This window comes from Centruroides sculpturatus, unplaced genomic scaffold, assembly GCF_000671375.1.
Source record: "Centruroides sculpturatus isolate CEXI.00-Female unplaced genomic scaffold, Cexi_2.0 scaffold625, whole genome shotgun sequence".
Lineage (NCBI taxonomy): Eukaryota > Metazoa > Arthropoda > Arachnida > Scorpiones > Buthidae > Centruroides > Centruroides sculpturatus.
In genome coordinates this window covers 144,184-159,414 of record NW_019384830.1, presented here as the reverse complement: position 1 = coordinate 159,414, position 15,231 = coordinate 144,184, and the positions used below count along the sequence as shown (strand labels likewise).

General features: G+C 28.1%; 1 protein-coding gene across 2 annotated transcripts; it reads left to right on the top strand.

Moving 5' to 3' along the window:
- The first annotated feature begins 2,846 nt into the window (after positions 1 to 2,846).
- Positions 2,847 to 6,731, top strand: LOC111630109 (vesicle-associated membrane protein-associated protein A-like). Of its 2 annotated transcripts, none has more exons than XM_023374130.1 (5): positions 2,847 to 2,997; positions 4,061 to 4,213; positions 4,320 to 4,423; positions 4,506 to 4,565; positions 6,325 to 6,720. In XM_023374130.1, the coding sequence occupies exons 1-5, from the start codon at positions 2,952 to 2,954 to the stop codon at positions 6,541 to 6,543; spliced, it is 582 nt and encodes a 193-aa protein (XP_023229898.1). In that variant the 5' UTR covers positions 2,847 to 2,951; the 3' UTR covers positions 6,544 to 6,720. The 2 variants fall into 2 exon arrangements, with proteins under 2 accessions (XP_023229898.1, XP_023229899.1); XM_023374131.1 differs by lacking the exon at positions 2,847 to 2,997 and adding an exon at positions 3,015 to 3,453 and having other exon boundaries at positions 6,325 to 6,731.
- The last annotated feature ends 8,500 nt before the right edge of the window (positions 6,732 to 15,231 follow it).

The following is a 15,231-nucleotide window of genomic DNA, read 5'->3' as shown; positions in this document are numbered from 1 at the left end:
AGATGAAATAAAAGAGAAATAAGTTATTATATTCTGTTGAAAGTTTATTTAATTTAACAAAATTAACAGATAAAAATACTTCGAAAATGATTCATCTTTCAATCTATAACATACTTAAATGTAATTAGATAACAATAAATCAATATATAGGCCTATATATTAATGTAATTTATAAGGATGAAAAACTTACTACATTTTCAAAATTTTATTACAGTTTCATAGACTATCATTCATCAAATTTTATTTAAAAATAGCTATAAAAATCAAACTTATTAAGTAATAAATTATAGATCTATAATACTGTATATGCAATCCACGATAACTTCTGAATAACGATGTATATATAGTATATACATCATATACTATGTATATATAGTATATATATCATAGTATAACGATGATTGTATAACAATAACACTGTATAATATAATAAGTAAGTTACAATAAAACTTCTGTACTGTATACGTTATGAACTTTGCACAACAAATAGACTTATCATTAAGATAATTTAATGAATATTTTTTTGTCTAAAGTGATAATATTGAATATTTCTCTTAAATATTCAATTTTAATTTAAAATATTAAAAAAAATGCATATTTAACATCAATATTTTTAAATACAAACTTTAAAAACAAAGTGATTTTTTTCGCAATTAAAAACAAACTTTTATATTTTATAATTCGATAAATTTTTCTTTATAAATTCCGCATTATTTAATACAATTTTACTTATTTCTAACGCATAACAAAAACACAGTTTACACAATAAACATTTTGTATTATTAAAGTGAATTACCAGTCGACCCCCCTATAACACTGTTGATTTTTCCGTTTTATATGAATTCCATGTTGTACGAGTCACTTAGATTTTACAAATACGTGAGCCGTTCAGAGCCCGGAACACGTATTTGTAAAATCTAAGTGACTCGTACAACATGGAATTCATATAAAACGGAAAAATCAACAGTGTTATAGGGGGGGTCGACTGGTAGTTGTCATGTAAATAAGTGTCTTTTCGAAAAGAATTTTAAATAATAACATTTAAATTCATTTTAAATTTAAGTAAGAAAAAATCGTTCGTGTCTTCGAATAAACAGAAATGAATCGTAACAGCACACAAATAAATAAAATAAAATAAAATTAGAAATTGTGTTTATAGGGCTTGACGGTAGCCTAAATACAGTAAAATAGGCTTATGAGGTAATATATTTAACCTGTACACCCCCATTAGTTAAAGGTAAATATTTTCGTTAGTTAAATTTATAAATAGATAGTTAAGATTTGATGTTTTATGGAGGATAATAGTCAATACGGATGTTATGCAATGCGGCTATAGAATGCAATATCAGCGTGTAGGCGTTAAGATAAGTGTATTAATAAAAACTTAATTAGTCGTTCAATTTCAAGCCATTTNCATTAAAAAATAAGCGGATATAATTTTAAAAAAATTATAAATTATTGAGAAAATTTATTTAAATATTATAGCGTTAAATTTTTGCTATTACTGTATTAGTTTTACGTACCTTTACGAACAAACCTTTTCGAAAATATGATAAGATTAATGGAATAGAGTAATGCAACACCTGGGCGATCTAACAAGAGGAATGGCTCTAAAGAGGGATATCTCTTTAGAGGTATTTCCCCTTTCTTTGGGAAATAGCCCTATTTAGGTGTTAGACACGTGAAGAAAACCTAGAAAATTTCACATGGCAAGCCCATTGGTGAAGCGTGTTCAGTGATGAGCTTTTCGAAAATATATAAAGTAAAACATCAGTGTACAAACTAATATCTGATGATTTTCATTTTGGATGCCACAAAATTTATCTCCAATTTTGATGGCATTATTTTTTTCGAAATAATTTCAAATTTAAAGCAGTTGCAAATTTCACATTGATTTATGTCCATTGTTATTCAGTAATAAAAAAAACCCTTAATCCTTCGACTATATGTTTCGTGCCTGATTTCCAGAGTACTCTTTTATAGCTCACATTGCCCTTCTCAGAAATAATTTGGACACTCCGGGACTATACCTGAATACTTGGTTTTCAGACTTTGCAATTCTTTTGTCCTCGAATCTATAATATTATTAATGAACTTAAATCTAATAATTCAGATATTGGTGATCAGAACTCACAAATCATGAAAAATATCTCTTGTATAATTGTGCAACCGCCCATAAAAATTAAACCTTTCAGTATTGTCATTAATTCGCGTTGTATTACGGCAGCAATACTTTTTAACTGCTGCAACTGATCGGACACTATTGATTTTCGAATGTTCGATCAGACTTCTTGCTGAAGCATTACGTATAAATTTCATTCATCCTGAAATAAAATGCTCATATTGAAGCCCGTGTATTTTTATACCGTACATCTTTTTTCTATGTAATAATACTTTTTTTTTGTAGTAGAAAGAGAGCCTAAAGATCATATTAAATGCTGACTGAATGAATGGGCAATATGCATTATAAGGAAGTTTAGTTCTATTGGCGCCCTCACCTTTTAATGTCAAACCAAGATTTTTCAGTTCTTTTGTTAAATCATCAAAAATAAGCTACAAAAAATGCGTAGTAGTCTTCACACAACCGCCTCCTCTCGTCATCAAACATCGTCAGTCTTCAGCCTCCTAGGAGAACGTAATATATAGACGACCCCTATAGGAGCGAGGATTGTATCTATAGCATTTTTTACAAACGTATTAAACTATAACGAACAATGTAAACTATTTAAATTAATAAATTATTATAAACAAATCAATTGAACATATATCGAATTTTTTTTAATTCAATTTTTTTTTTAAAACATCTAAATTCGAAAAATACAATTTATATAGCGAAGCGCCATCATTCGTCAAATGTAAATTTTTGAATTTTAAAATTCGGTTCCGTTACGAACTATAATTTCAATTCACGACTCGAACGGAAAGATTTTAATTATAAATTAAATATAAATATGAGTAATAAATTGGAAATCGAACCTTCTCATCTAACTTTTACGGGTGAGTGAGAATGAATTATTAATAAATGAATAAAAGAAGCGTCAACCGGTTAATTTACTTTCCATTATGAATAATGGGGAAAATTGATTCGGAGTTCGAATGGCCTCTTGGAATGAATTAAATTCGAAGTACGAGGCACCACTGTAATGAAAAAATTTTAATTCGTAAAAATTAATTTCGATATTAGAACAATTTTTTTAAATTTTAAATTGAATTTCAATTTTATATTTGTTTGAAGTTTGAAGTGTCTTACAATGCAAATGGATATAAATGCGGGGAAAATGTTTAAGTGTTAATTAATTGCAAATAGAACGTTTACCTTTAAAATTTTGAAGATAGTCAGCTTAATAATATTTGATATTGTTCGTTTTAAAGCAACCAAATGCCTAAAGATGATACAAAATGGCTTCAAAGCTCTTGGATTTTAAATTATTTAAAAGTTTATGAATTATTTAAGTATGATTTTTTTTAGAATTTCAGTTTCTATTAGAGTCTTTAAAATGATTTCTTGTAGTCCTGTATCATTTTTCCTTAAAAAATATTATTAATACTAGATAAAATAGTTTATTTTTTCCATTTTTGGTTGCTAAATTGTCCCTTTTTCTATCATTTTCTGTTTTATATTAGGATTTCTCTAAAGAAAATAAACGTAATTAATCGTTCTCAAAATGTTTCTTACATAATTTAAAAATTTTACAGAGAAGAATATCCATTATATCACATAGCTGATTCTAAAAAATATACAATAACTTTTGTTTTCTTTATTGGTCATTTTAAGAGTCAACAAATGTTATCAATAAATAGTGAATTTCTTAATTCACTCATCAGTTGAACGAAACCAGAATCAAGATACAGTCGACCCATCTATAACACTGTTGATAATTCCGTTTTATATGAATTCCATGTTGTACGAGTCACCTAGATTTTACAAATACGTGTACCGGGCTGTGAACGGCTCACGTATTTCTAAAATCTAAGTGACTCGTACAACATGGAATTCATATAACACGGAATTATCAACAGCGTTATAGGGGGGTCGACTGTAATAATTTCTTTTATTCAGGCCCATATAATACTGCATCAATAGCTGAAATTAAATTGAAGAATAACGAATCCGAAGCAGTTTGTTTCAAAATAAAAACAACAGTTCCAACCAAATATCTTGTTTCGCCAACTTATGGAAACGTTGAATCTGGTGAAACAGTTTCAATTAGAGGTAAGCATTTACAATATGCTTTTTCGCATGTTTTATAATATTTATATTTTACTTTTAACTACTTTTTTCATTTATTAATAAGCTATTCTAAAATAATTCTTTTCAGTTAAACTCTTACCAAATACGTACAACCCGCTAGAATACATCAAACATAAATTCTTAGTACAGACCATGCCTGCTCCTCTAAATGGTATTGATCATGAAAAAATGGTATTCTTTCTATATATTTTTTCCTTAATTTTAATTATTTTACGTGAATAAATTTAATAAACATTTCATTTTATATATACAGTGGAGTAAAGCGGATCCAGCAATCATACGTGAAAAAAAGTTACTATGTGTCTTTCGTGAAGTAAGTTGTCTGAACTGAATCTGAATCTTTTCTGATTAACTTTTTCTATAAATTTTTAAAGGTAATCAATCGTTATTTCTGAAGAAAGTTCAAATCTGTAGTTAGTTCATACGTCTAATATTACCGTTAGTTTGCTTTTAAAACTATTTTTTAATATTAAAATATTGAAATGTAATTTCTGACTTATTTTTTTTACTTTTAGGAAGCCGCTTCCTTAAAGTAAAAAATTTAAAGATTTAACAGTTGAGAATGTTATGTTAACAGCGCAAAAAACTAATGAGGAATTGAAGGTGATCAGACATCGCGGCCAAATTTAGACTTATTTTGGGTTTAAGTTTAAATGTATAAAAGGTCCTTTTTTCTATACTAAATAATAATAGATTTAAAAGCATTAGGCCCGTAATCATATCCACTTTGTATCATGTCAGCTTATATATAAATCCGGCTCTTATTTCTTTTGAATTTGCTTAATGAGGTTTTTCGGCTATGACTTTCTACAAGTATTTAAGACACTTTATAAACAAAATATATTCGTTTCATTAATTACCTGAAACATAAAAACACGCAGGCAAGTAGAACCATCTTCTTTAATTCTGTTCCTAATAATGATCAGTTTTGGTTGGTACGTCACTTTATTTTCATCTCTTATTCCGTTTAAATCTAAACTACAGGACAATAAACCATAATATGTTGAAACAATAACATTTTAGATCTACATTTTTTCTAAGTAATGATTTGAATTATATCATTATCTTAATATTATTATATACAAATAAAGTATAACTAGGACATCGAGCGAATTTGTCATATCGCGATAGAATTGATGCGGAGCCGAAGGAAGGAAGCGGTTTCTACATCTGTTTGTTAGGCACAGAAGAGTACAGTATCTGACGGACGTAAACAGGTGAATTTTGCACTTGTCTCAACAAAAGAGGCTATCCTCGTACCTCCATGCCACGAGAGACACGATCCTCGCACTGGTCAGGTACGGAGAGAGTTCTTTTAAATAAAATATGGTAACAGATAGGGGCCACCGGAATTTTAAATGTTGCCGGGAAAGTTAAGCGATTCGTTGCTGGATTTAAATGGAGTCACATTACATTGCTGGATTCCAGGGCCGTGCCGTGCTATGATGCAGAGATGCGGCCGCATCAGGCGGCACCGTGAGAGGGCGGCATAAAAAACATTTAAGGGGCAGAATTTCAAAGACTTGCATCATACTTAGAAAATTTACCGCACGGCCCTGGTAAGATACACCAAATAATAAGAATTATAGCCTATATAAGACTAATAATTTATATAAGGGGCGGCATTTCGAAGACTTGCATCATACTTAGAAAATCTACCGCACGGCCCTGCTGGATTCCTCGTCTCAATTAATGGGAAATGGCAAAATTTTATCAAAATCGATCCATTAAATTTCGAGAACGAACACAATTTTGTAAGCCTCGTAGAAGAAGCTTCTCTAACGTTCCCTTCAAATATAATTAATATCTTATAACATATAACAGTATATTAATATATAAAAGCTTGTTTAAATAAATAATAAAATTATATCTTTTGATACAAAATGAAATTTTGTTTTTAAAAGCACATAAAATTTCTAGCGATGGGGATGAAGATCGCGTAAATATTTAAATTTATATCATTTGTAGCCATGCTTATAAGAAAATCTTTCGTTGCTATTTACGAATTCAGTCAGTAAAATAAATATATGTAAATTTAAACAAAAGTTGAACTCATAAATTCTTATTTGTAGATATCTGCAATTGAATCTTTACACGAGAATAAGAGCAGTTGCCAAGAGCTTGAAGGTGTAACATCCCGTACAGTCACAGAAAATGCTACTCTGGAAGTTTCAAGAAAACAGCGGTGTGAATCAACCTATTATATACGTTGTGCAGTGTTCGTATATTCTTTATGTGTATTGAATTTCCTATTCGGAATTATATATGAAAAACGCTTTGATATCCTTTAAAATGTTTATATCTGATTATTTGCAAAATGTTATGTGTTTTTTTGTATACGATATTGTTATACGTTTAATGTGACTGTATCTTGAAATTACAAGACTCGTATTAATAAATGAAATAAAAAGAGTGTAAACTTTATACGTGGAGTTTAAACAAAATCAGTTATAAAATGATTCATTTGGGGAAAGATGCTAATAGTTAAACGTAACTATGCTATAGCTAACTCGCGCGTAGCTTTATATTTTATAAACATACACTTGCAAGTACTCACGCTGTTTATTGCACCTTGGATCCTTTTCATTCAGAACATGTTGTCTTCCCATAGAAATCTTAAAATTCCTGAATTTGAGTTGTTTCTCAAGTATTTGTTTCAGATCCCCATACTAACCTCTACAGTCGTCATTTCTCTTTCTCCGCATTCACTGCATTTTGCAGCAATATTTCGTTAGAACTTCTATTGGTTTTTTGTTTGTAGTCGCAAATCATTTTGTAAAATTTTAAAATTCACAGTACAAGTATTACTGTAGCACACGACATAATAAAAACACTTAAATTAACTGAATGGAAGAAAAACATATTGCTAACAAGTTGTTATTGTTATAGGATTAAAAGGCTGTTATGTAAACTGACTTTGCCCTAAGGGTTGAAAAGAAAGAAGGCTGGGAAGAACTTAAGATGGAGAAAAAGAAATAGTAAGATTGATTGAAAAGTGGAAATGAATTGAGACCCAAGAGCTGCATCGGAATTTATTAGGACCAAAATTATACAAAAATTACAAAATGGGATGAATACATAGATATTTACAATAATGGATGGGTTACAATATAGAAAACAAAGAACAAAATATGCAGTAAAAACAATATACAAAAAATAATAACAGAAATAAAGACATATGCACAAAGCAATAGCCCGAGCACGACAATAAAGGCACAGTGATGTTGGTATTACAATAGGAAAAATTCGAACAGTAAGGAGCATCATTTACATAAAGATAAACACTGCACTGCTTTCCACCACCGGAGAGAGAATACAAAAGGTTGGGAAGTTAAACACAAAAGAAAATTGGTTGTGCCGACATTTCAGATAAACGCAAAGGATAAGTGCAGTATCTGAGAGCACAAAAACTTCACACACACAGTCAGTGGTGGATGGGCAACAAAATGTCCTGGTCATTACTGATCGGATAGTTACAGACCACATCATAGCAGTTTTCCTCGTCCTTATTATCATTGTTGATGTCAGTAGAAGCTGGTAAGTCATTATTGCTNCTTAACCCAGCTTATAACATTAATAAATATATAACCGCAGAATCAAATTGAATCAAAATTTAAGATTAAATTACTGATGATAATATTAATTTATATTTAAAATACTTTTAAAATCTGATTGATATTTTGCGAGTTATTAACATAAACACTGCGACATACACGAGTTGAAAACTAGCAAATTACGCAAAAATAACAGGATTTAAATGATTAATATTTCACCCGATATTATTTATTTTATTAATATGACTAAACCAAGTAATTATAGAGTATATTTAGTTTGTTTTAAAGGCAAATTAGATAATAGAAAAATTTTTAAAAAAATTATATTATGGACTGTTTTATGAATGTTTGCTGTAATCTAATTCAAAGATAAGTGGCATTCTTCAACTACGGAATTCACATTATCGTAGGAGGTACGCAGTCATTATCTTTTGTGTAATTTATAAGGTCTATGTCGTCTATAAATTTTCATAAGTTTGCTTTAACATAATACTATAGAATTTTAACTATATTCAATTAAAGATAATTGCATTTTTTCCCCTCCTCTTTCGCTCTTTCTCACTCTTAAAATTAAACATTACTAAAATATTTTAACGACGATAATATAATTTATAAAAGCTCTAACAGTTAAATTTATTTTTTAAAACTTATTTAATTATCTTTAACTCGCAATTACATAAAGATCAGCAATTACAATCAGCAAAAATGTTATACCCAACATTTTTGATACCGTAAAATGTTATTTGTATAAAATTAATTAGCGTTTCGTTAATTTCGAAGAGTTTTAATATCATTAAATGACTGAAAAATAGTAATAATAATAATAATAATTAAATAAAGATTTTTCTAATCTTTCTTAATAAATTTCAGTTTATTTTATTAAATTATATTAATAAAGAATTCATAATTTGATATCAAATACTTGAAACAATGTTTGATAAAAAATTTTTCTGTCAGATAAATGATTTAGTCATTATTTCTGCTAACAGATGGAGACACGTGAAAATTAAGTGCGGTTTTAATTTTTTTTTTTTTTTTTTTTTTTTTTACCGCTAATACTGATGCAATCAAATGATTTATATAATATATATACATTTATATTCAATTATTAAATTTTATAATATTTTTATTACAGCTTCAAGATGTGTAAATGCCTGTGGACCATCTTCTGGATTGTAGTTCTGATCTTCGTAGGTTATCCCATAGGATTTTTCTTCGCCGAATTTTACGTACTTCTTTGTCCACTTCAAGGTTGCTGCGATGGTTGCACGGGGTTAGTGGAATTTCTCCTCAAATTGACTCAACTTCCATTAATCTGTGCTAGAAATGCCGCCAGTGGCAAATCTCTTTGTTCTTAATGCATTTTTCAAAATATTTTACAAGTCGATTGAGAAATTCTAATGTGGAATGAAACGTGAAACTATTATAAACGAAACAATCCTAACTTGAAATTGAAATTTTTATAAGATCTATTTCACAATAAATATATTCTTTAACTTATTATATATTGTTTTTGTGTGTGTGTTCTTGGTTCTACAATTGAAGATTTTCTAGAAATGGAAAAGGGTCGTTTTTAATAAATGTTTTTATATAGGGTCATCCGTTCATATTTTCAAAACAGCTGACCCAGAAAGTTTCGGAAGGATGATTTATGTTTTGTGTAACTCTGAAGTTACATTAAAGTTTATTAATAAATCTTACGAACTTTGATTTAAAATGAATTTTTAATACGCTTCAATATATTGTTAATTTATTAAATTAATTTTCTTTTCGTACAAAAATAAATAAATAAATATTTACTTGAGTAACGGTTAAAAAAAAAGAAACAATTGAAAGAAGAAAAGAAATACAATAGGAAAATTCACGTCAGTGAGTCAACGGTTAAGAAAAAAAGACAGATGACATTATAACCGGTTTGATATTATTCATAGTTATAAACATATGCAAAATTAGAATTTAATACATCGATTATGTGATGCCAACGATGATGTTCATAATAATAATAGACCACAAAACCGCTTATCCTTTCTTAGAATAAATCTGATAGTTTGTCATAAGTTTTTCGTATAATTCATCATGTGTAAAACATGATTTTATGCTATTCTTAACCGATTCCACACATCTCAATTTCTTACAAAGCAAAAACCACTTTTTTCTAATCAAGATGTCCACAAATTTTTAATACATACATCATCATAAATTGTTTTTTTTTTTTTCTTTTTTTAAACAATATATTTAAATATTCTACATTTTTATTAATAGAAAACATTGCAAAACTGATACAAAACTGAATTTAATTTTAAACTGAGAATAAGTTTTGAAGATTAAGATTCATCGAAGCCAAGGCTTTGTTAATCACGTCTAAAATATACTTTTGTCCTTGATGCAGTTTGAACGCTATTCTGTTATCATCCACCGTCCAACCGGATGATGATAGATCATCAAGAACTTCTATATCCATGATTTATGCCATGTAACGAAGTGAATTAAACTTTTATGAATTTGATGAATCATTTGTATTCAATTTTTTAACAATATTTATATTAATAAAAACCTCAATTATGTTTAAAATAATAAAATAAAAAGCATCAAGGCTTTAGATTCTAAAGTCTTGATGTTGATATGATTCAATGAACTATTATAAACTATTCGACCTTTCTTCTAACTTTTAGAAGAAAAGTCGAATATTTTATAGAAAATAAAAATTTAAATAATAAAACATATAATGTGTTGTTTTTTTAATCTGATTTTTATTAAAATACCTTGCCTTTTTATGCAATATAATTAATAAAATAATAATTTGTATCACGTCTTAAGAGGATCGAGATTTAAGAACCAGCCGTAATGCAAAGTTTTAACGAAAATTAAATTTTAGAAAACAAATATGAAGGACTTTGCGGTCATACGAAGGATTTAATCTATTGGCATGAGGTGAATAATGAAGAGCAGTCCCGAGAAAGGATAAAATAAAGTTAATTCAATGCAAAACACTGCCAGAATTTTACAAAGGGTGTGTGTGTGTGTGCCAATTAATGAAGCGGTGGGCAGAAGAATGTATCAGAGCAGACGGATGATATTTTAGGATAACTTTTAAAAAATTCACACAGTTTTATAAATGTTTTTATTTAAAATACATTCATAATTAATTGTTTTCTTGTTTGATTTAAGTAACTTTTGCGAGAACGGTTTGCTCTCAGTCCTATACTTATCGGGATTTTTTAAATTCATCTCGACCCTTTAAAACGTGTTACGAATTTTTATCAATCTGTTTGAATCACTGTGTATTATAATTTATATATATATATATAAAGTATATTATATGTCCATTATATTTTTAAAGATGGAGAAAGAAAGATTTTCTATATTTAAAAATTGGAAATAAATTTAGCAGATTACTCCACTTATATAAATTATCAGACAATACTAAATGTGGAGGAAACAAAAAATGAAGCAATTACAAAACAAAATGAAGACTTTCAAAACAATAAAGTTGTCAAAGTATGTGATGTATTGGAATTTTTCATACATGTTCTAAAATTGTCCTTGGAATTAAGTTTTAGAAAATTTAGGCTAATTTTAAATGGTAAATGCAGCATTTACTTTAAACATTATTTATTTACCGTTTTTGGAATATTATATTGAACTTTAAATTATGATAAATCAATTTGGAAAAAGTCACATTAAAATGAGCTTTTATAATTCATTTTTGTGTGTTATTTGATTCTTAAAAGATAATTGTTATAAAATTTTAAAAAATAAATAAATAAATAAATAGTTTTATTTAATTGCAAAAAAAAAAGAAAATAGAAATCGAGTTAATATTTTTTTAATTAATGAAATTCTTTAATTAAATATGCCGAAGATAAAAAAATTCTCATACAATAAATTATTAAGAAATTACACATAATTTTGTAAGCTTAAAAATTTCTCGGAAAGAATTTTTTCTACGAATCGAAATGCCGAATTTTGTTTGTAATGTTTACAAGAAAGTATGGGAGCGCATTTCGTCACAATTGACCATTACGTGTAGATAAATGAAAACTGCTTTGTATGCTAAATATTTTTGCAAGAAACTATTATTGAATAACACGTTTTTTACATCGATTTCAATAGAAAAGAATATATAGATCCATGCACGTAACTTACGTAAAAGATTAAGAATGGAGAAATTTTTAAAGTTTTTTTCGACAGGAGTTTCAAAATAGATTCCGAATGAGATACGAGAGAAAGTCAAATCATTATGTGATCGTATCTTTCTTTTTTTTCACTTTTTATCGTATTTTTTAATCTCTTTGTTACAATAGAATGTACGGTAACAATGAAGAAGAAGAGACAATAGGCAAAAAAAGATACCAATACTAAGGAGGGTATCGACTTAAATAAATACATATGATTCACGTTAAATTGTGTGATCATTTTCTCATTAAGTTGTTACATAAAACGTAGCACTGGCCGTGGCATTTAAGACGTGCTCGTGGCTTTTAATATAAGGTTCTATTACAGACACTAATAGCATCGAAACTTTAATTCGAGGACGGTTGTCTAGACACTATTTACCGGTAGATTTTAAAGAAATGTCCTCTAATTTCGAATCTTTAACACGATTACGATAGAAACAAACCGAATAACGGTAGGCCTATCCAATAAAATATATGTGGCACTCTCTAGAATGGCATCAATAGATATAATCTAGTTATAAAGTAGTCTTATATCTTATCAGGTTTTGTTATTTTATAAAAATTTCCAATTATTTAGCTTAAATTTCTATATTAAGAATATAAATTTTCCATTAATTTAATACAAGATCGTAAGCAGCGTTGTAAGAGAATGTTATTTTTGAATTTAATTTCAATATTTTAACGTTTAACATTATTAAAGAAAATTAACTTGTCATATTTCTCTCGATAATAACTACTTAAAAACACTTACTACATTAATAGTAGCATTATCTTTGATTCAAAATGGACACTCTGTCAGTTACAGGAGCCATTATCTTCTTTGATCTAGAAAAAAAAAAAATTCTCTAGAAGAGGCTTTTAGGGATTGGTTTATTCTGCAGCAATCATGCGATATGTTTCTTTTTAATTCAGGAATGTTGTAATTGATAACAGTAAAGGAAACGAAATTCTTATATTTTAGTGACAATATTATTTTTGAAATTTCGATTCAAACTTGTCACCGTTTCAATTTCCTTTGACCTTATTATTATTACTTTTTTTTTATAATCAAAAAGAATGAAGTTGTCCTTGTACACGATATATACTTAAGTTTATCGCATGAAATCGTGAATAGGGCTTCCTCTTGGTTGTAGATGATACGAGGAACACCTCCAAAGAAAACATCACCATTACGAAGGCAAATTCAAGTGACGGACAATGCAAAATATATTTTTTTAAAAATTACTTATATTTGTAAATAAAATTATAAATTTGATACTATAATTTCGATATTTAACGAGAAAACTACGTCATTCATTCTGACACTATACGACGTCAGCTGGATCTCATCCAGAGATCTCGACCTTTACTCGTAACTAATGTATATTGTTTAAAATTCTCGGATTTAACTCTTAAAAAACATATATATATATATATATAAACGTTTAAAGTTTATACTTATATAATTTATGTAACATTAAGAATGTTTCTCTTATAATAATAAATATATTAATTTTATTAGAAACGTTAACTCTAACCGGAGTGACATTCAAGGTTACGTGAAATGACAAACGAGTAACCTTCGGTTTGTAACTTGTCGGGTTTACATTTTAGAATGAAAGAGAATGAGAATATTGTAGGCGGCAATACTTTTCTTTTCGTGGTTACCCTTCTAGAACGTAACAATTACATAGCTCGTGTCAGAGGTCGTAACTGTAATCTTGATCTATGTATGACTTTCGGAAATCCAAACTTTCCCTAGTTTTAACTCATCATTAATATTAATAGAATGTGGTTAATGTTTAAATCATTACTAATATTAGACGACATTTTATGTGTAGGAAGAAATCGTGAGTTTAATTATATGGTTTAGAAAAGTTATCCCGGACGTAACATTGTCATTACGGATTCGTAACTCCCGTTGTAAAGGATCGAATAGATTTCTATTTACTTGTTAAACGCTGTACTTGACCTCTTTACCTCTTTATAATATTTTGTCACTTTAACGTACGTTGTAAGAGAGATAAAAGATAAAGATACGAGCATCTCTATAGAGACAGGACTCGAGAGTGGGAAGATGAGGGAAAATCCCTAGCTCCCTTCTCGACTTTAATGGTTCCTAACCCTATATATTTATGTTATTCTGCTAACAAAAAACAAGAACATTTTTATTAATAAACATTCTGCGTATTTCATTTGTTAAAAAAAAAAATGCCCACTCAACTGTGCCCCATACTGCCCTTTATAGCGTTTATATATATTCACACGTAAAACAAGTAGTAATAATTAAATTAAGCAATAAACGTAAACATTAAATGCTAATAATTTCAAAAATAAAGTTATTTCTTTTAAAGTATTAACAAATAATTTGGTATTTATTAAAAACAAAAAGAAAAATTCCATTACAAAATAACCGTTTCGTGATTTGAATTTTAATCTGATAAAATCGAAGAAAAATATTTGTTTTGTTTAAATATAAAATTGAGCCGTAGATAATGCTATTTTTATTAAATTTTTTATTTTATTTTATATAGAAAATTATTTTATTTGACAATTTAATGGATTCATTTATTATTTGTTACTAATTTTCATTAATATTTCAATACTTTCACAGAAAATTATCATCCGATGATGGCTCCGACAGCAAGATTACTTAACCTAGAAAAACACGTATAATTTATAATATATTACAGATAAATAATAAATCATTATAAAAAAAAGATAAAAATTATAGTATAAATAATAATAGTAATGTAGCTTCGATACTTTCATTGTTTCATTTTCCACGATAAAACAATGGGTTTCTATGCTTTGGTATATTAAAAAATCTGTAGTTTCTTCCTCACTTGAATCCAAATACATATTCATTTGTCAGAAAATTTAATGTAATGTTATCTGTCGGTTGACATTGATATATATATATATACAGGGCCATCGAAAGCTTGTTTGAGACCCGGTGTAGAGCGGGCCTTTTTACCTCTTCGCGGGCCCCTTTAATTTTTTTTGAACAAATAAAATACATAGAATGTTTATTAATAAAAAGCAGTTTTAAATATTTTATTTTCTGTTAATTAATAAAAATAACGTTAATTTTATAGGAGTAGGAATCATTACGGGGCCCCTAACATTTCTTCGAATCTAGGGAAAAATTTCAGCTTTCCTCCTCTCGATTGCCATGTTTTCAAGTTTATTGAAATATATGGCTGCTTACAATTAAGCCATGCCATAAACCCATAGGAAATAATACTTCGCTTTAACGAATCACTTA